Here is a 22,477-nt window from a genome sequence, read left to right on the forward strand (position 1 = left end):
TTTTATCTCAGCAATTTCCTTGCCATAGCTCTCTCAAGTAGTTGTTACTGTTTTCATTTTATGAGAGAAACTGAGGCACAGAGCATTTGAGCAGTTTCCCCAAGGTCACGTAGCTAGTGGTAGTTGAAGAGCTGAGATTTGAACCCCTGCATTCTCCACCTAGAGCCCCATATCTTACCTTTTTCTCTTTTCTTTTTTTTTTTTTTCAGACGAGTCTCACTCTTTTTGCCCAGGCTGGAATGCAGTGGTGCAACCTCGGCTCACTGCAGCCTCTGCCTCCCAGGTTCAGGTGATTCTTCTGCCTTAGCCTCCTGAGTAGCTGGGATTGTAGGCACACGTTACCACACCCGGCTAATTTTTGTATTTTTAGTAGAGACAGGGTTTCACTATGTTGGCCAGGCTGGTCTTGAACTCCTGACCTCAAGTGATCCACCCACCTCGGCCTCCCAAAGTGCTGGGATTACAGGCAAGAGACACTGCGCCCAGCTTGAGCCCTACCTCTTAACCACTGTGCTATAAGCCTCTGCAGATTACCATATGGTCAGAATGTTTTCTAAGTAATTGACAAAGATGTGTTAGCAGTGCTGTCTACTAGGGAATATGTTAAGTGAGGTGAATCTGATTAGTTTTGAAAGCAGGGTACGTCTATAATGCAATTCAATCACTTTAATCATCCAAAGTATCTGGTTTGCTCTGAGACCTTGATCATCCCCATTTTTTTTTTATTAGCCATGATCCTTGCTATGATTGAAACTACTCTCCGCCCCTCAAAGACATTGGTGAGGGATTCCTATGGAGGTGCTTACACATATGAAGGATAACACCTGTAGGGAGACTCTTGGAACAGGGGAGGACTTTAGGTCGGTGATCTATTCTAGTGGTTTTCAAGTGCTTTATAGGGAGACCCTCTTTTCAAATAAAATTTCATGTTAATGCATATGTAAAGCAAAAAAAGTGGGTTCCCTTATTAAAGAGGCATAGGGGCCTGGATTCTCCCCCTTTTAGCTTCCCTCTTTTTTCTTGCAGAAGTCTCTAATTTACTTCCATTGAGGTCCACAGCTCCTTTCTGGGAACTCCTGGCGGGGGACCTAATCTAGTTTAGGTGGTTAAAGAAAGGCACACAAAGGATCTGACATCTAAATTCATAACTAAAGGGTTATCTGGAGTCAGCTGGGATTGAGATTCGTGTGCCAGGTAGAGTGAATGTCGCATGTGGAGGCCTGGAGACAGGAGAGGGCATGATGTATTTGAGGCACCTAGCGTCACTAGTGCAGGAGCCAGAGAGAATGGGAGAAGAGGCTTGAGATGGGGCAAGGGCCTGAGCTTGAAGTGTTTGAACTTAATCCATTAAATAGTTTTAAGCAGGGCAGTAAGTGACAATTATATTTGTATTTCTCAAAGCTCATTCTGGCAGCTTAAGAAAGATCTGGAGGTGGCAAGAGTGAACAAGAGAAAGTCGTTTAAGGACAGGGTGAGAGGGCCAGGATTGGTGTGGTGGCAGTGGAGATGGAGCCAAGTGGGGTAGATCTTTGGGGATAAATGGGATGTTGCAGTTAGAGGGTAAGGAGTGGGGAAGGTTTCTGGCTTGAGTAGCTAGATGGTACCATTTACTAAGGTGGGAAACAAAGTGGGGGCATAAAGATAGGGGAAGATAGTGAAATTAGTTTGGGTCATTGTATTAGTTCATTTTCATACTGCTATGAAGAAATACCCAAGACTGGGTCATTTATAAAGAAAAAGAGGTTTCATGGACTCACTGTTCCATATGGTTGGGGAGGCCTCATAATCATGGCAGAAGGCGAAAGAGGAGCAAAGGCACATCTTACATGGCAGCAGGCAAGAGAATGTGTGCAGGGAACTGCCCTTTATAAAAACCATTAGACCTCGTAAGACTTATTCACTGTCATGAGAACAGCATGGGAAAAACCTATTCCCATGATTCAGTTACCTCCCACCAGGTCCCCCCCACAACACATGGGGTTATGGGAGCTATAGTTCAAGATGAGACTTGGGTGGGGGCACAGCCAACCCATATCAGTCATGTTGAGTTAGAATGCTGTGGGTCATTATGAAGAGAAACCTGGGAGGAAATTGGGTACAGAGCTTGGCGGCTGTGGCAGCATTTGATTGGTTATTCATGTTTGACCTCCTGAAACTCTCCATCCTTTTACTTCCCTGACCGTTAACTATTCTGGTTCTCCTCAGATCTTTTGGTCCTCTCCAGTTCAGCTGTTGCTCCTTTAAATGTTGCCATTTCCTATAGTTTTTCTGTATCCATCCATTCTCATGGTTCACACTGAAAGTATATCTCTCTGTAATACGTAGTTTTCTTACCTTTTTCTGTGTTTTGAACTGCTTCTAGAATCTTTAGCTCCTTAATCCTAAAATCTGAGATCTATAATGCTTCCAAATGCAAAACTTTTTTAGCACTGGCATAATGCCACAAGTGGAGAATTCGTACCTGACCTCATATGGTGGGTTGTAGTCAGAACTTTGTTTCATGCACAAAATTATTTAAAATGTTGTACAAAGTTAACTACAGGCTACATGTATAAGGTGTATATGAAACATACATGAATTTCTTGTTGAGATTTGGTTTCCATTCCCAAGGTATCTCATTTTGTAAGTGCAAATATTCTAAAATCCAAAAAAATCTGAAATCCAAAACCCTTCTGGTCACAGGCATTTTGGATAAAGGGATATTCAACCTGTGCATTGCCAGTTCTGCTCTTTTTACAATTCTTGGTAATTTCAATATGACTTTAGATGATCCTTTCAGTGCTTGGCATCTTGATTTGTTAAGTTCCTCTCCTTCAGTGACCTTATTCTTTACTGTACCTCAGCCATTTTTTCCGGTGTTCATTCCTTAGACCTTGTCATTGCAAGGAACTGTAGTCCTCAGCAATCCGGATTGCAAGACTTTCTCTTTCTGATACCACCTTCTTTCCTAATAAGTACCCTTAGCTTCCCCAGTTAAGCCCTACAGTCTATTGTTGTTCGTGCACTCACTTTCTTACTTAACTGGTTGAAATTTCATAGTCACTTATCACAGTCCCTTTTTAATACCCTTCACTCCGCTGCTTCTTTCCTTCTTTATTTTGCTTGTTTGCACAATGCCAACTTACGATTCAGTTCTGCCTTCTCTCTTTCTAGAGTAGAGAAGCAAGTTCTACTGTATTCATGGGATCACTTCAGATACATGACCACTGTCCTCCAATAAGCTATTCATGGTAGCCACTGATCCTACTGTGTTTTCTTTTTCTTTTTTTTTTCTTTGAGTTGGAGTCTGTCACCCAGGCTGGAGTGCAGTGGCACCATCTCCGCTCACCTTAACCTCCGCCTCCCGGGTTCCAGCGATTCTCGTGCCTCAGCCTCCTGAGTAGCTGGGACTACAGGTGTGTACCACCATACCTGAGTAATTTTTGTATTTTTAGTAGATGGAGTTTCACCTTGAACTCCTGAACTCAAGTGATCTGCCTGCCTCGGCCTCGCAAAGTGCTGAGATTACAGGTGTGAGTCACCCTGCCTGGCCCATGCTGTTTTTCCTTAGTGCCTATATACTCGCAGTTGAATATTTTTTATTTTCCTCTCTCTCTTAAGCTCTGACACTGCCTCCCTTTCCTGATGACTTTGTGTCCTATTTTGTTGTGAAAATAGAAGCTGTAACAAGAGCTCTTTCCTGCTGTAGACACCCACCTCCACCCTCAGTGCACAGACACCCTGCCTTTCCTCCCTGCCTGTGGGAGCTGCCTGTGTTCCTGATGGAGGCCAACTCCTCTGTTCAGGTGTTTCCATTTCCTCTTCCCATCCTCTGTCCGCTGCTCCAGGATATTACTCAAGCAACTCTACTTTTTCTTTCTTGTTAACATTAGTTTTGCCTCCTGGCAGCATGTGAAATGCTCTTATTTCATTCATCTTAAAATACAAAAGCCGCTACAGCCACCATCACCAATGAAACCACCCTTCCCTTTCATTTACTGCTCATTTTTTAACTCTTATAAACAGCAGCAATTCTTCAAAAAGCTGTTCTATTTATGGCCTCAAATTTCTTTCCTGGCCAGGTGTGGTGGCTCACGCCTGTAATCCTAGCACTTTGGGAGGCCGAGGTGGGCGGATCACCTGAGGTCAGGAGTGCAAGAGACAAGCCTGACCAATATGGTTAAACCCTATCTCTACTAAAAGTACAAAAATTAGCTGGGTTTGGTGGCGGGCGCTTGTAGTCCCAGCTACTCAGGAGGCTGAGACGTGAGAATTGCGTGAACCTGGGAGGTGGAGGTTGCAGTGAGCCGAGTTGTCACCACCGCACTCAAGGCTGGGTAACAGAGTGAGACTCCGTCTCAAAAAAAAAAAAAAAATTTTTTTTTTTTTCTTATTTCTTTCATCTTCTCTTTTGAACTGTATACTCAGGCCTTTGCCCTTTCTCTCCACTGCAGTTGTTTTTGTTGAGGTCATCAGTGGTCTCCCTGTTGCTGTGCCTGGTGGTCGATTCCCAGTACTCATGGTCTTTTCCCCACAGCATCCCTGACATGGCCCATCACTCTCTCCTCCATCATACGCTTGCTTCAAGGACAGCACACCTCCCTCTCGCATCTCTGGCTTCTTCACTTTTTATACTTCTTTGCCAGTTCTTAATTTTCCAGATCCCTGGATGTTGGAGTTCTCTGGGGTTCAGCCCTTCATTGTGTTTGCTCTTTACTCACACTTCTTTATGACCTTGTCCAGCCTTACGACTTTATGTGCCATCCGTATGGCGGTAACTTGCAAATTTATTATCTCTACCTGGATCTTGTCCCTGACCTCCAGCTTCTTATATCCAGCTGCCTACTCAGTATTGCTTCCGGGGTGTCTAAAAGGCATTTCAAACAGTGTAGATGTGGGGAATGGTGATTGTTCTTTGAAAGTTGTCCGGTAAGTCTTGGGAGTGGGAGGGGGGTAGTTACATTCCTCTAACATGTTACATAGGTATGTGAATTCATTCCTACCATATAGATACTAATATATAAATCTTTATTTTTTCTTAAAAGTTATACATGCTTATTTTAAGTCTGAACTTTTTCTAAAGCTCCTTGGTTAACCTGGAAAATAATTTTCTTCGTGTGTTCATATTCTTTAGTCTAAAAGATCAAGCTGCTTTTTAAAAACAATGACAGACCCCCCCCTCCCCCCGGCCTTTTAATGGTTTATTTCCTCATTTCTAAACAGAGAAACATCTATTCTGGTTTGCTGTTACTAGTAGATACTGTTTGGGGTCCCTTAATTTCCTGCCATCCCCCACGATCTGTGTCTTAGTCTCGTGTGGAGCAAAATCTGCTGGCAGGAGGTGAATGTGCTTTGAGATCTGTAATTTTGGGGCTTCGAAAGCATTATTTAGTGAAAAATGTGAATGAGATAGTCTCTTGTCTACTTTCCTGATTCCTAGGTAGAATCAGGAATCAGGGAATTATAAGTAATTTGTTCCTTGTCTATTAGATTATGAATTCCATGAGGGTAGGAACACTGTTTTACTTCGTGTTACTTGGTATCACAATACCACATGTAATGCTTTATACATGGTGGACATTTATCAGATTTGTACGGGATTAAATGAAATTGAATTGTTGCTCAGAAGTGACTGAACTGTGATTAGATTCAATCAAGCAACTGTCAGTCAACTGCCCTCTTCTGCACCACACTGCTATACTGTGAGCTCTAGTGTCTTCATTCTGCTTCAAGAAAAATAAACCTAACTTGTTGTGGAGTGTGTGGGTATTATAAATGGATTTCTGCTGCAGTTTGTACAAGGTTCGTATTGGGTACCCTCTTTTTTCTCGAGATGGAGTTTTGCTCTTGTTACCCAATGTGCAATCCAATGGCATGATCTCGGTTCACTGCAACCTCTGCCTCCCAGGTTTGAGTGATTCTTTTGCCTCAGCCTCCCAGGTAGCTGAGATTACAGGCACACACCGCCACGCCCAGCTTATTTTTGTATTTTTGCTAGAGATGGGGTTTCACTATATTGGCCAGGCTGGCCTTGAACTCCTGACCTCAGGTGATCTGCCCGCCTCTGCCTCCCAAAGTGCTGGGATTACAGGCATGATCCACCACACCTGGCCCTCTTAATGGGTACCTTCTTGTAGCAATTTTGCAGTTGATTGTATATGTCTAATATAAACGTATTTTGTTGTCTTTACAAGGACCTGTTTTTGCTATTTTTTTTTATTTCCTGTGTTGAAAGAGCAGCCTGGTAGCATTTTGAAGTAGGTGATAGCACAGTGGAGCCGGGGCTTGCCTTTGATCTGTGTAGACATAAATCAAGAGCTTTTACTTATTTGTGGCATTATTTCAGATCAGATTTGGTTGCATATAACAGAAAAAGGCAAAATCAAATGGCTTAAACGGGGTTAAAGTTTATTTTTTCTCTTGTTTGGGAAGCCCAGAAGTTGCCAGATCACGGCTGATATAATCCTGATCTCTCTTGAGCATGGTTTAGTTTTATCGTCACTCGAGGCATGAGACAGAATGTGGCACTGTTCCATTTATCACACAGCACTGTCTCTGGTTGTAGAGACATTTTCCAGTGGTTGCATAGACTACTTTTGCTCACAGACCATTGGCTGGAATGGAGTTATGTGGTTACACCTAGTTGCAAGGGAGGCTTCTAAATCCTAAGGTTGGGAAATTGCTGTCTTTTGTTTTCAGAGATCCATGTGTTGTTCTAGTACTTTACTATTACTGAGAACCAGTGGGAGAATGGCTAATGGAGGGTGGGGTGGAGCCCAGCTAGCCATTACTACTTTACTATTACTGAGAACCAGTGGGAGAATGGCTAATGGAGGGTGGGGTGGAGCCCAGCTAGCCATTACTACTTGGATTATCAGTGGTTAGATGGATGTGTGCTTCATTTTTTTCTCCCTTAATTTACCGAAAGGTTACTTTGAATTTTTCTTAGCTAAGAGACAGCATTTAAGGCCACAGATTTGAAAATCATGTCTGATAAGGGACTTGTTTCTAGAACATAGAATCATTATAACTCAATAATATATAGACAAGTAACAATGAAATGGTCAAACGACCTGAATTAGACATTTTTTCAGAGAAAATATACAAGTGGTTGCCTGGGTACAGTGGCCCATACCTGTAATCCCAGCACTTTGGGAGGCCGAGGTGGGTGGATCGCCTGAGGTCAGTAGTTGGAAACTAGCCTGGCCAACATGCTGAAACCCCGTCTCTACTAAAAATACAAAAATTAGCTGGGTGCGGTGGTGGGTGCCTGTAATCCCAGCTACCTAGGAGGCTGAGGCAGGAGAATCACTTGAACCCGGGAGGCGGAGGTTGCAGTGAGCTGAGATCACGCCGTTGGACTCCAGCCTGGGCAACAGAACGAGACTCCCATCTCAAAAAAAAAAAAAAAAAAACAACCACAAGTGGCCAATAAACACATGAAAACACGCTTAATATTGTTAGCTGTTAGGGAAATGCAAGTCAAAACCACGATGAGATATCACTTTATACCTACTAGAATGGCTATAAATAAAAAGCCAGGTAATAACAAGTACTGGCAAGAATGTAGAGAAACTGAAATCCTCATACACTGAGAGTGAGAATTTAAATGGAATGCTGCTTTGGAAAACAGTTTAGCAGTTCTTCAGAAAATGAAATGTAACATTGCTATCTGACCCAGAAATTCTGCTCCTAGCTATACATTCAAGATAAATGAAAGCATATGTTTACACAAAAACTTGTGCATGAATGTTCATAGAAGCATTATTCGTAATAGCCAAAAAGTAGAAACAACCCAAATATCTATTAAGAGATTAATGGCTAAATGTGGTATAGCCATACGATGAAGAATTGATACATGCTACTGTATGAATGACACTCGAGAACATAATGCTAAGTGAAAGAAGCCAGTCATAAATGGCCATGTACATATGATTCCATTTATATGAAATGTGCAGGACAGATACATCTATATAGATAGAGAGTAAATGGGTGATTATTTAGGTCTAGAGGTTTGGAAAGAAATGGGAAGAGATGGCTGATGGGTACAGGTTTTCTTTTTACTTCCTAGGGTGATAAAAATGTTCTAAAATTGATTTTGGTGATGGTTATGCAATTCTGTGGATATGTTACAAGCTGTTGAACTGTACATTGTCAGTGGGTAAGTTTTATGGTGTGACTTACATCTCAATAAAGCTATTTTAAACAATGGAACACAGCTGCAGATAAATACCATAGCTAAAAGAAGGGTCTTAAGTCACTGGGAACTATCACTACATGACGTCAGCCACATTTCAGAGACCATGGGCTGTGAAATGATTAAGCCACTCATTTTTTTAGGTTGGAGACATTGTATTTTGTATTGGATGTTTTCTCCATGGCAAGCTGTAGTCTGTCAGGAGGTGTAGCTTTCTTCCCTGAAGGGTGGAATATCACCCTTCCCCCGCGCCAACAATTGTGTTATATAACATGCTGTTAGCTTCGTTGGCATGCTTGCCACATGCCACTTTGTGCTGTAACGTCCCCCCCCCCCCCCACATTTACTTGATAAATAATTATCCGTTCTGTGAAAGTTCTCCCACACATCGCATTCAGGCGCTGCTTAAAGAAAATGCTTCCCGTTTTGCTCTCGTTAATCTGACATTTCAAATACTACATTTGGTTTCATTTTGCCTGGTTCCCATATCACTCTTGAAAGGATGGCAAGATGCTTCTGACTTGTAGAAGTCACTTATTTGTATTTTTATGTTGAAGAAGAGAGGAGGAAATCACCTGTGTATCTGAAGCATTAGGCGTTTTAGAGTGATTTTATACCAGCAACTTTATTCAGCATCTGTTTGCATGATGCTGTACGGTTTCTCCCTTTAAAAGAGTGAGTTAAGAGCATGTTACCTTCAGAAGCCCATGCAATTTGACTGAATATGAGAGTGTTTATGTAACACATTAACTGTACTAGTATTTGTAAACATTTTATAGAGCCTCACATCCAGGCACCTAGACAGTTGTTGACTGTTTTTGCCACTGAGGATACAACAATAAACTAGAAACTAAAAGACTTGAAATTAAGGGAACTCACAGACCAGGAAGATTTAGAAGCAAGTAACAGTTCAAAGGTCTAAGGTGCTGTGGGAGGTGAGCAGCATGGGGGAGCGTGGGGTTGGCTAGGAGAGCTTACTAAAGAAAGTGATTTCTTAAATTGACTCTTGAAGATTAGGTAACCAGTTTGGCGACTCAGAGGAAGGGGGGCCCAAGGCAAAAAGGAATCACAGGAAGTATGGAGAACACATGTTGAGATAATCCTTTAAGTCAGAGATTCTCAACTGTGGGTGATGTTGCTCCCAGGGGACATTGAGCAATATCTGGAGACACTGATATAATGTATTTTAACTGTGTGTTTTGGGGCTGGGGGTTAGAGGAGGGCAGGGAGTTGCTACAGACACCTAGAGGGTAGAGGACAGCTGTGCTGCTGAACTCCCTCCAGGGCACGGGGCAGGCTTCTGCAACAAAATATCATCTGGTCCAAAATGTCAGGAGTGCCACTGTTGAGAAGTCCTAGATTTAATGCATGTGATAAGATAGAGACCCCTGCAAATACTTGTGGAATTGAATGGAAGTAAACTTTTTTTTTTTTGAGATGGAGTCTCGCCCCGTCCCCCAGACTGGAGTGCAATGGCATGATCTTGGCTCACTGCAACCTCTGCCATCCCAGGTTCTAGCGATTCTCCTGCCTCAGCCTCCTGAGTAGCTGGGATTGCAGGTGTGAGCCACCGAGCCCAGCTAATTTTTGTATTTTTAAATAGAGGCGGAATTTCACCATGTTGGTCAGGCTAGTCTCGAACTCCTGACCTCAGGTGATCCACCTGCCTCAGCCTCCCAAAGTGCTGGGATTACAGTCATGAGCCACTGCACCCAGGAGGAAGTAAACTTTTTAAATGTACATTTTTTTATGTAAGTAGAATTATACCTCTTATTGAAATATATAAATTTCAGTATATATAGAAATAGATACATTTCAATATATACAAATATGTATTTCTATATATAGAAATACATATGTTTCAATAAATATAGAATGTATATTTCAGTATAGAAATATGTATATTTAATATATATATTTCAATAAAAAGTAACCATAGCTTAATTTGGTTATAGTATAAGCAATGAAGTAAAGCCAAATGGAAAGGGCTCTGTGTCTTGACTCTTCTGTGTGATTTGTTCAATGATGATCAGTTATTCAGGAACTACCAAGATACCAGTGTAGAAAGAAGAGCAAAGAAAGTTATTTTAAAAGAATTTTATTGGAACTTGCAGAACATGGAGTGGGTAGAATTAGAAACAGCATTTCTAGTATATAGGTGTCTGTGTTTTTCATAGAATGTAAGAATTTTCCCTAAAGATGATATTGTTGATGGTGATGTATTGAAAGACACATTTTATATTGGCTCTGATATTTAAATGGAAATCTGAATTGACATTAATATGGATTTATTTTTAAATTGTATGCTGAAGGATATTGGAGCATGGGCCATAGAAAAATTTTTAACTTTTCTGAGTAAAGCCAGGATAAAATGTTTTGTACAAGAGTTTTTGTGGAGATACATTTTTATTAATCTTGCATAAATACTTTGGTGTGGGATTGCTCAGATATGGTATATGGATGTTTGACTTTTCAGGCAATTAAGGTTACAAAGTAATTTTACCCTCCCACCAGCAATGTATGAGAGTTCCATTTGCTCCACTTCCTTACTAACCTTTGGTTATGTTAATCTTTTTCATTTTAGCCAATTTTGACTAGTGATGTTGAGCAGTTCTTCCTGTGCTTATTGGCCATTTATGTTAATTCTGTCATGAAGTGTCTATTAAAATCTTTTGCCCCTTTAAAAATTGTGTTGTTGGTCTTTTTGTTATTGAATTGTAGGAATTCTTTAGAAACAAATCATTTACCACATATAATGTGAATATTTTCTCTGATCTGTGGCTTGCCTGTTTTTTTCTTCAGTGTCTTTTGATGAGAACATTTTAACTTGAAGTTGAATTTATCAGTTTAAAAAATTTTATTAGGGCTTTTTGCATCAAGAAATATTTTTTTTTTACTCTTAAGGTTTTGAATAAATTTCCCCATGTTTTCTTATAAAAGCTTTATAATTAGTCCATGACTCATGAAGATTTTTGGAGGATGTATGGTGTGAGACATGAGGGTTGAGGTTTATTTATTTTTTCCCCAGGTAAATAGCCAATATTTCCATCACCTTTTATTGATAAAGACTTTCCTCTCATTTAATTGTTTTGGCATCTTTCTAAAAAATCACTTGACTGTGCATCTGTAGGTCTATTTCTAGATTATTCTGTTGCGTCTCTTTGTCCTTTTGCCAGTAACACACTTACCGTGATTATTGTATCGTTAGTCAGGTGGTACAAGTCCTCAGTTCTTTTTAAAACAGTTTTGGCTATTGTAGGTCCTTGGTGTTTCCATATAAATTTTAGAATTAATTTATTTTTACAAGAAAATGTGCAGACCCATAGGTCAATATTGTGAATACAGAACCTTACAGTTCATGAACTTGATTTTCTATTTATTTAGATTTTCCATTTATCCCAGTAATGTTTTACAGTTTTCAGCATAGAAGTCATGGGCATTTTTTTTTGGTGTTAAATTTTCCTAAATATTTTATGTTTCTGCATGATAATTTAAAATGATATTTGTTTCACCTTTAATTTCCAACTGTTTGCTATTAGCATGTAGAAACATACTTGGTTTTTGTATGTTACAATATTGCTAAGTGCACTTATTAGTTCTATTAGTTCTGGCAGTTTCTTTAGGATTTTTAAATGTACACAGTGCTTTTTTTGTTTTATATGTGATAAAAACAGCATTAGGACCAGGCATGGTGGTTGACACCTATAATCTCAGCACTTTAGGAAGCTGAGGCAGGAAGATCACTTGAGCTCAGGGTTAGAGACCAACCTGGGCAATATAATGAGATAATGAGACCCTGTCTCTTTAAAAAAAGAAAAAAATAAAATAGCCAGGTATGGTGGTGTGTGCATGTAGTCCCAGCTACTCAGGAGGCTGAGATGGGAAGACAGCTTGAGCCCAGGAGGTTCAAATCTGCAGTGATCCATAATTGTGTCACTGTACTCCAGCCTGGGCAACAGAGCGAGACCCTGTCTCAAAAAAAAGAGAGCTTGATTTCTTCCTTTCCCATCTGTGTGCTTTTTAGTTTTTTTACTTGTCTGCCTACACTGCCTGAGATTGCCTGTACAATGTTTGACAGAAATGGTGTTGTTGACCATCTTACCTTGTTCCTGATCTTATTAGGAAAAGTGTTCATTATTTTACTTTAAAGTGTCTCATGAGCTGAAAATTGCTTGTAGATGTCCTTTTCATTTTGAGGAAGTTTTTATTCCCAGTTTTAAGCATGAATTGGTTGGAATTTTGACAAAATGTTTCTCAGTGTCTGTTGAAATCATTAAATATGTTTCTTTAATCTTTGGATATGTATTACACTGAATTTTGTAAGTTAACCTCACATTCCTGAGATTAAACTCTACTTGGTCATGATGTACTAGCCTTTTGTACACTGCTTCATCCATTTTGCTAGTATTCGGTTAAGGATTTTTACATTTATGTTCATGAGAGATATGTGGGATATGATCTTCATTTTTAGTGTCCTTGTCTGATTTTAGTACCAAACTGGTATTATTGGTATTAAGTCATATTGGTATTAAGTGTTTGAGGTAATTCACCTGTGAAGCCATCTTTGCCTAGAGTTTTGTGAGAAGTTTAAAATTTTTTAATTCATTTTATCTAGAGGATATAATGATACTCAGATTTCCTATTTTTCTTGGGTTTTGATAAATTGTGGTTTTCAAGGAATTTGTTTTCTCTAAGTTGTTGACTTTATTGGCATAAATGTCATACCAGCTTGTTGCTTTCATACCTGTAGGATTTATAATGGTAACTCTTATGCTGGGTAGGGATTTTTGTTTCATATTTTCTTGAGAGAGGTTTATAGTTTTGGTAATATTTTCCGAGAATCCGTATTATCCACTTTTTATTTTATTCATTTCTGAATTTCTTTTTTTTTTTTAACTTTGCATTTAATTTGTTTTTCTTTTCATTCCCTAAGTTAGCACATATCATTAATTTTATACCTTATTTTTGAGGTGGGCATTTGAATCCATACATTTTCTAAGAACTGTTTCAGCTTGCATTCCACAAATTTTGATTTGCTTTTATTACAGTTCAGTTAAAAATAATTTATTTCCTTATGTGATTAGGCTATAGATCGAAAACATGTGATATTTAGAAGTGTTTTTTAAAAATTCCAAATGGCTGGAGATATTCCACATGTCATATTGTTGCTTTTTTTCTACTTAAGTACCCTTGGTCAGAGAAAACACAGTTTATATTCTATCAATATGTATCAAATATTGAAATAAATTTTTTGCATGTGTGCATATTGTCTTAATGACCTTTTTATGAAATATCTCTCTGTGCTAATAATTACCTTGAAGTCTACCTTCTGATAGTAATATAGCTACACTTGCTTCTTATATTGTTTGTACAGCATATCTTTTTTCATCCTTTTCCTTTTATCTGATTCTTTGTTTGAACTTTTTTTATGAACAGCATATAATTGAGTTCTGTTTTTAAAAATTATGTTAGCCATTGCTTTTTAATCAGAGTTTTAGTTTATATGTAATAATTATTTTATTATTATTATTTTTTAGAGATGGGGTTTTGCTATGTTGCCCAGACTGGTCTTGAACTCCTGACTTCAAGCCATCTTCCTTCCTTGGCTTCCTAAAGTGTTGGGATTACAGGCATGAGCCACTATGCCCACCTGATCCATATATAATTTTTGATATGTATGGGCTTAAATCTGCCATCTTGATTTTGATTTCTAGTTTCCATGTTTGCTTTCCTTCATTTTTTGCTGTTGCCTTTTCTATTGATTTTTACTTAGGCCTTTTAGTGTATTTTTTAGATAGTGTCTCAGAGTATAACATGCATTTAAAAATAATCATAGTATCTGCCTTCTCAAAAAAAAAGACCCTTAGAACAGTGGACGACTTCCAATCATCCTTTTGCTCTCTGTGCTCTTGTTATTATATATGCTAATTCTACATACACTATGAATGTGGGAACTACATAGTATTTGAACTACATATGTTATGAAGTAATTATACATGACTACTTTTACTTTATGAAATCAATAATCAGTGGTCTTTTAAAGAAATTTACTGTTTATTTACATACGGGTATAGGCTCACATATGGGTGCAACTATTTTGGCCATATTTTTTTTTTTTTTTTTGAGACGGAGTCTTGCTTATATTTGTTCTTTCTGATTTTCTTTATTCTTTTTTGCAAAACTGGGTTTTTATTTTGTTCCATTTCTTCTAAGTTCCTTAGGCTGCCTTTAGTTTGAGCATTTCTTATAATGCAGGTCTGCTAGAGAAGACTTCTTCCCTATTTTGTCTGTGTGAAAATGTCTTTTATATTGCCTTCATTTTTGATGGATATAGAATTATTTTCATAGATTTCCCCTTATACATTTTAAAGAAGTCATTTCATTGTCTTCAGGCTTCCATTTATTTTCTGATGATAAGTTATCCATTTTTCTTACCAGTCTCTCCTCTCTCCTCTGTCGTCTTTTTCTCTTGCTGCTTTCAGGATTTCTTTTTAAATAATTTTTATGATTTTTTGTTTGTTTGTTTTGCCTTGCCCAGGATTCCATTGAGGTTCTTGGATGTGTAGGTTTGATATTTCTTATTACCAGGTTTAGAAAATCTTAGTCATTATCTCTTCAAATGTTTCCTCCATTTTCTGTTTATTTTTTGGGATTTGAATTAACTTACGTTAGAGCATTAGAGCATTTGATGCTGCCCCTGGAGATTTCAGATTCTCTGTTTCAATTTTTCCCACCTGATTTCCATTTGTGTGTGTTTGAATCATTTCTATCGACCCATCTTCAAAACCATTCAGTAAGTCTCTAGGAAGTTTCAAACTTTCCCACGTCTTCCTGTCTTCTTCTGAGCCCTCCAAACTGTTTCAACCTCTGCCTAGGTTATCTTTAGAGAGAAAGAGAGAGAGGGGTGGGTTGGGGAACTGCCATACACTTTTAAACCACCAGATCTTGTGAGAACTCACTCACTATTAGGAGAGCAGCACGGGGAAACCACTCCCGTAATCCAATCACCTTACAACAGATCCCTTCCTCGACATATGGGGATTACAATTCAAGAAACACTCCAGGCAGGCCATGCTATCTCTGAGTAGGACAAAGAGTAGGTGGATATGAGTAGCCCCTCAGATCCACCACAGGGCGGTCTCTCGGTCCTGCTCTCAGACTTCCTCATGAGCACTTGAGATCCCACAGACAAGAGTTGGAGGGCGGGTTCAGACTCACTTTGTGTCTAGGACTCCTAGGAATTCTAAACCATCACACCAGCCTGTGTTCTACCTTTAAAATTTTGTTAAAATTCCACTGTTTTGTCTGTGATGATTTCCTGTTTGTCTTACTGCTCCACCATGGATGAAAGCAGCTGGGGTGTGTGTGTGTGTGTGTGTGTGTGTGTGTGTGTGTGTGTATGTGTATGTCTATGTCTGTCTGTGCCTATGCCTGTGTCTCTGTGTCTTTGTATTCTGTCCAGGGAATGGTTTGTCACTCTTTGGATTTTCATTCATTAGGTCTTTTTTACATCTTTGCTCTTAAATGAGTTTCTGTAAAACAATGATTTTATAGGTTCTCCATCTTGTTCTTACTGGTAAAGTGGGAATGATGTTCTCTCATAATTTTTTACATTCCAGATGGGAGCAACAGTTCTCCAATGATTAATAGCTTGAAATCACTTTCATTGGAACATATAATCTTCTGACTGTCATTGCTCATGTGCTCTGTTTGAAAGTTTTTTTTTTGGTGGACAGAAGAAAGAAGTTACATAAAGACTTGACCTTGAGTAAAACTAGGCAACATGCTTTTGTCATCTCTGAAAAAAATGCATGATTCATAGATTTATACTTTGTTTTTTCCCCAGAAACCCTATGAGAAACTGATTACATTTCTATAACTTTAAAAACTTTCTTTGGCTTCAGCAGTTTCCCCTTCTCATAATAAAATGTAGGGCAGAACTTGTTACATGCTGGTTTGGTTTTTTTCTTTTCCCTTTTCAACATTCCTGTTAGAAAAGCAATAGAATATTCCTGATTGTTACCATTATAAGTTTTGGTACCTGCTTCTTTGTTTATTCACTTAATAGCTCCTCTATTTACAATAATGTCTCCTTAGACTTGTGAATGTTTCTCTCTGCTTTTTTCTTTGTGTATTTTCCGAAATTTATAAGCTCAGTAATCTGTCACTTAAAACGCAAGGGTAAAACCTGTCTTCAATATGGTTTGATAGAGCTATAGAACATGCAGTTGAAAGAGACTTAAATAGATATGGAGTGAAATGTAGAATACAGATAATAGGCAGTTTCTTATGCTTGGGCTCAGAGTAGTGCCTGATTGGTAATAGCATGTAATTGTATTTGTATTTTTTTTGAATGAATGAATGAAAAAAAGAGGTTGTGATGCTGGTTTATGAACTTCAGTTATTTTATTCTTAGGAATTCTTTTAAAAAGAATTTATGAATTTAAGAACTTGTTTGTTTCTTCAGATTCCAATTCCCAAACTTACGTACTACAGATAATAAGTAGGGTTTTAGATAAAGATTATCCTGGCAACTTGCCCCTTTTCACCTGGTTTATTTTTTTCCTTCACGAAATTTATACTTTTGCCTTTGTATTCATCAGGAATCAGTTCTGACTTGCTGTGTGTGATGAGTTATCCAGAGCTTAAAATGGTATCTGGAACTCAGTAGGTACTCAGATTGTAGTTTGGTTGAAATGAATTATTAGGTGAGTAAGAAAATGGCAGTGTTCTCAGATGAACCAGTATAATCCATTGCAGCAATATGGTTCCAACAACCCCCAATCAGAACTTTCTCAGTTCTAATTCTTGCTCTAGTGGAGTCACTAATGTTATCTTAGCTTCTCCATGAAACGAATATATGATTGGTATTTTTTGCCTCCTTCCTTCCTTTCCACCCTTCTCTGTCTATCTATAAATAAATTAAAAACAACAACAACAACAACAACAACAAAACCGCCTTGAGACAGGTTCTTGTTATTTTGCCCAGGCTGGTCTCAAACTCCTGGGTTCAAGCAATCTTCCTGCCTCAGCTTCCCAAAGTTTGTTTTCTATTTAAATGCAAATAATCCAATATACTTTGTAAAGTTTTCTGTTCTTTACTATTCTGAGATTTCACCGTATTTCCTTTACATCCATTAAATTTTATTAATAAAATATGTCCTTTGTTTCCAAAACTACAGAATTTTTATATTTTGGTTTAACAGTGTGATGCTATTGATTCTGCAGTTTGAAATGTGTCCAATGTTTCTCAAAGTCTCATTCTTTTTTAGTGGTGTCCTAGCAATTGATTATTAGAAAAGAAAAACTTGAGAAGTTCGAAATGGTTGAAACGTGTTCTAGTTCCAACACTAATGCTTTAGAGGCAGGGAATCAGTAAATAGAAAATGAATATGAGCAGTCTTTGTGAGAGGATGGGAACCCAGCCTTACTTAATACTGGTGGCTGATCCCTTTAATGTAAAAGTAATGCGTTGCAAGTGTGAAGTGTTCTGAAGAATGTATAGTGTGATGAGTTAATTCTCAGTAGTGGAACTGTTTTGAATTATTGTTACATTATTTGCCAAAATATAAACAAGGAAATTCTTTCCTTGTGGATGATCCATTTCTACTTAATCTCTTATCTTTCAACGAATTTGTTCTCTTTTGGCTTCTGCAAAGGGCTGTGTGGCTCAAGTTTGAGTCATTGTGCTTGGAGGCAAGACATATAATAATACTTTACTTTTTATGCTTCTTTGGATTTTTATCCAGAAATAATATGGCTGTTTGATCTGAAGCCTGATAATTGGTTTTTCCCTTACTTCAGTATTTATACTTCTAGTCATAACGCTTTAAGCCCTTCATCATTCAACAGTTATATCTGTGTTTTAGGTTACTAGAATCAGTCATTTTTCTTTCTGTCTCTATTTGCTGCTCTGTGTGTCACTGGTGAAGAATATACATCCATCTATCTTGAGTTTATATTATTTTTCCTCCACATATGAGCATCAGTGGAAAACTTTAGGGGAAAACAAAAAGGAACTAGAGAGGACAAAGAATTTTCTGAGACTCATGGTCTGACTTTGAGAGTGTATCAGGTCCTTACTTGCTACATTGGTTCGTGGTTTTCACTGATTGCCTTTACTAGTTACTGATGGTATATTGTCGTTGACCTGTCTTTGTTATTCTTGGAGCAACAGCTTTCATACTTACCATTTTGTTGCCCATGGCATGTAGAAGCACTTCTGGAATATTTCCTGAGCCCATTCATTGTTTCTTTTTTCATTTTTGCCATTCTGTATCATCCTTTTAGTCTTTTAATATTTTTTTACAGTCAAGTCTTGCCTATCTTCAGTCCATTCTCCACCCAGCAACCAGACTGTTCATGTACAATTTTAACCTGATCTGGCTATTCCCCTACTAAAAACCTTTAGTGGCACTTAGGATAAATTAAATCCTTAGCATAGTGTATTAATTCATTCTCACACTGCTACAAGAACTGCCTGAGATTGGTCATTTTATAAAGAAAAGACGTTTAGGCCGGGTATGGTGGCTCAAGCCTGTAATCCCAGCACTTTAGGAGGCCTAGGCAGGCCGATCACCTTGTCACGAGTGACCTGGTCAGGAGTTTGAGACCAGCCTGGCTAACATGGAGAAATGCGTCTCTACTAAAAGTAGAAAAACTAGCTGGGCGTAGTGGCTGGGCACCTGTAATTCCAGTTACTCAGACACTGAGGTAGGAGAATTGCTTGAACCTGGGAGGCAGAGGTTGCAGTAAGCCAAGATTGCACCGCTATACTCCAGTCTAGGAGACAGAGCGAAACTCCATCTCAAAAATAAAGAAGGGAAGGGGAAGGGAGGTTTAATTGACTTAGTTTTGCAGGGTGTACAGAAACAGGAGGCATGGGTGGGGAGGCCTCAGGAAACTTACAATCATGGCAGAAGGCAAAGGGGAAGCCAGCCTGTCTTACGTGGCCAGATCAGGAGGAAGTGGGGTGGCGGGGAGTGGGGGGTGCTATATACTTTCCAACAGCCAGGTCTTGTGAGAACTCTATCATGAAAACAAGAAGGGGGAAGTCTACTCCTATGATCCTGTCACCTCCCACCAGGCCCCTGTTCCAACTTTGGGAACTGCAAATGCTACATGAGATTTGGGTGGGGACACAGAGCCAAAGCATCCCACATGGCCAGGGAGGCCCTGTGTGGCTGGACTCCAGCCTGCCTCCGCAGCTTTCTCTTGTGCCAGTCTCCAGCAGGCTCATGGCGCCAGTGAGGAGGCTGATCTTAACTCCTCCAGAGTGTGCTTTTGGTCTCCTATGCCACCCTCTCGGCTTAGAGGAGAACTCTGCATTCAAAAAAAACTTTTCTGAGAGAGAACTTTTTAAAGAGTAGTTTTCAGTTCACAGTCAAACGAGGAAGATAGAGATTTTCCTTATTCCCCCCGACTCCCACGCATGCATAGTCTTCCCCATTATCAACACCCCCACCAGAATGCTGCATTTGTTAGAATTGAGGAATCTGCCTTGACATACCATAATCACCCAAAATTCATAGTTTACATTAGGGCTCACTCTTGGGTTGTACATTCTGTGGGTTTGCCCAAATATATACTGAATGTATCCCCCATTCTAGTATCATACAGAAGATTTCACTGACCTAAAAAGCTTGTACTCCACCTGTTCATCCCTTTCCCTCCAGTCCCTGGCAGCCAGTGATCTTTTCACTGTTTCTGTAGTTTGACCTTTTCCAGAGTGTCATCTACTTGAATCACAAAGTATGTAGACTTTTCAGATAGGCTTCTTTCACTGACTAGCATACATTTAAGCTCTCTCCGTGTTTTTTCATGGCTCAGTAGCTCATTTCTTTTTAGCATTGAGTGATACTCCATCGTCAGGATGTACTACAGTTTTATTCATTCACCTAGTGAGGACATCTTGGCTCCTTCAAAGTTTTGGCAGTTGTGAGTCAAACAAAATTTGGTAGTTGTGAATAAACATCCATGTGCAGGTTCTTGTGTAGACATAGTTTTCAACTCCTTTAGGTAACTACCAAGGAATGTGACTGCTCTGTCCTACGGTAAGAGTATTTTTACTTTTGTAAGAAACAACCAGACTTTGAAAGTGTACCATTTTGCATTGCCACCAGCAGTGAATAAGAGTGCCTGTTACTCCACATCTTCTTCAACATCTGGTGGTGTCAGTGTTTTGGATTTTGGCTATTCTGATGAGTGTGTTGTATTTCATTTTGATTTGCCTTTCCTTGATGACATCTGATAGCGTGCATCTTTTCTTAACGCTCCTCTGCCATTTGTATATTCATATGTATATCCCTTGTGACCCAATAATTCCATTTCTTGATATATACCCAAAAGAATTGAAAGCAGGGGCCTAAACAGATATTTGTACATCCATATTCATAGCAGCACTGTTCGCAACCGGCAAAAGGTGGAAGGAACCCAAGTGTCTCCGGATGTTGTGAATGGATAAGAAAAATGTGGTATATAGACATATAATGGAATATTAGGCTTTTATTTAGCAGTTGAAAGTTACTCTTCAATGGGTACAGAGTTTTAGTTTTGCAAGATGAAAAAAGTTCTGTTAATGCATGGTGGTGATGGTTATGTAACATTGGGAACATATTTAATGCCACTGAACTCTACACTTAAAAATGGTTAAGATGATAAACTTTAGGTTACATGTATTTTACCACAGTTAAAAGTAAAAAATAAAAAATAAAGAAATGAAAACAAAAACTTACCATAGTTAAATCTTAGGAAAAACTTGCCTTTTAGTGGCCAAGGGGTAACTTGATCTGTTACTGGTGTCTTTCAGGCCTGGCGTTTCCTTGACCATGCAGGCATTTTCCGAAGAGGAAAGGAAGCAGTGGTTGGAAGCTCTGGGTGGAAAGGAAGCTGTAAGAATAATCAATGGTTGAGTTTTATTTCAAAGCCTTTAGAGTTGACTTGCATTCATTTTAATGTTATTTTTGTGTAGTATTTGAGAAAAGTTCCCTGCTGAAACAGGTATTCCAAAAATCATCTTGGAAGCATTCAACATTCTAGTAACTTGGCTTGGGCAAGCAGCAGTACATATAAGACTGGCGTATCATTAGTTTTTATTTCTGTATTTTCTTGACTTGCTACTCTGATTTGCTTTGCTTGAGGAAGTCATCTAAATTCTCAGTTTTGTCTTTCCTACTTGACAGTACTTTGGGTGATGAACACAATAAATGTCTGCAATGCATTTTGATCTCAGTGGAGACGGAACAGGAAATGTGAGACCAGGCAATATTATAAGTGACTGCTATAATTATTTTGCTTTGATATAACAATTTAAACTTTCACCTAGTGGTTTACAGAATACAGTATTATGTAGCCTTAGTGAATGGGCCTCTGTATTCAGAGTGCTTTGAGGAATAAATTGATCCAGAGGTATAGATCCAGAGGCACCAGGATTCAGTCTGTTGGCCACTATTGAAGCACTACTTTCATTTTGGTGGACTAGTGGCTTTTGAGAGTTGAGAATTTGGCACATGATGTATTGGGGATTTAGTGAGGATAATGATAGAAAACACCACAGAACCAATTTAAATAAACTCGACTTAAAGTATTATGTATGACTCTAAATAAACTGCCATTGCAGGTACCAGGCAGGCTTATCTGGAAAGCATTTGCCAGTTCAGCAGTGTTGAGGACAAAAAAACCAGAAAGAGCATGGTTTGAAAGTAGAGGAGGTATCATCTACAGCAGAAACAGATTCAGAATAGAGCTTATGAAATGGGCAAAAGCTAATGTTATCTCGTGGTAACAGCGCATGGGTGGGTGTATAGGAAACGAGAGCAAGGAGGCTGATCAGCAATGCGTGTGGCAATCTTGAAGTACTTGGAAAATGAAAACCCAAATTAACATAGTATAAAAATTGATTCTATATTGGGGAATGTATCACTCTTACACCAAAAAAAAAAAAAGCATCTCGGTCAGATTTGGGTGTCTTCTTACCATATTTGGGATGCATTTAGCCTCTGTAGTTTTAGTTCGATTGATTGATTGATGGAATCTCGCTCTCTTGCCCAGGCTGGAGTGCAGTGGCATGACCTTGGCTCAGTGCAGCCTTTGCCTCCTGGGTTCAAGCGATTCTCCTGCTTCAGTCTCCCAAGTAGCTGGGATTACAGGCATGTACCACCATGCCCAGCTAATTTTTGTAATTTTTAGTAGAGACGGGATTTCACCATGTTGGCCAGGCTGTTCTTGAACTCCTGACCTCAAATGATCCACCCACCTTGGCCTCCCAAAGTGTTGGGATTACAGGCATGGGCCACCACACCT

The 22,477-nt window shown here is 39.0% G+C and overlaps 1 protein-coding gene across 2 annotated transcripts in view; it reads left to right on the plus strand.

Annotated features, from left to right (window-relative positions):
• Positions 1-22,477, plus strand: part of ARHGAP10 (Rho GTPase activating protein 10) — a 343,992-nt gene that overhangs the window by 153,430 nt on the left and 168,085 nt on the right. For both annotated transcript variants that reach the window (XM_033215447.1, XM_033215448.1), the window contains exon 11: positions 20,985-21,066. In XM_033215447.1, coding sequence (XP_033071338.1) covers positions 20,985-21,066 — 82 coding nt within the window. The remainder of the gene's footprint in view (positions 1-20,984; positions 21,067-22,477) is intronic.

The sequence above is a fragment of the Trachypithecus francoisi genome, unplaced genomic scaffold, assembly GCF_009764315.1.
Source record: "Trachypithecus francoisi isolate TF-2019V2 unplaced genomic scaffold, Tfra_2.0 Lachesis_group1, whole genome shotgun sequence".
Classification (NCBI taxonomy): domain Eukaryota; kingdom Metazoa; phylum Chordata; class Mammalia; order Primates; family Cercopithecidae; genus Trachypithecus; species Trachypithecus francoisi.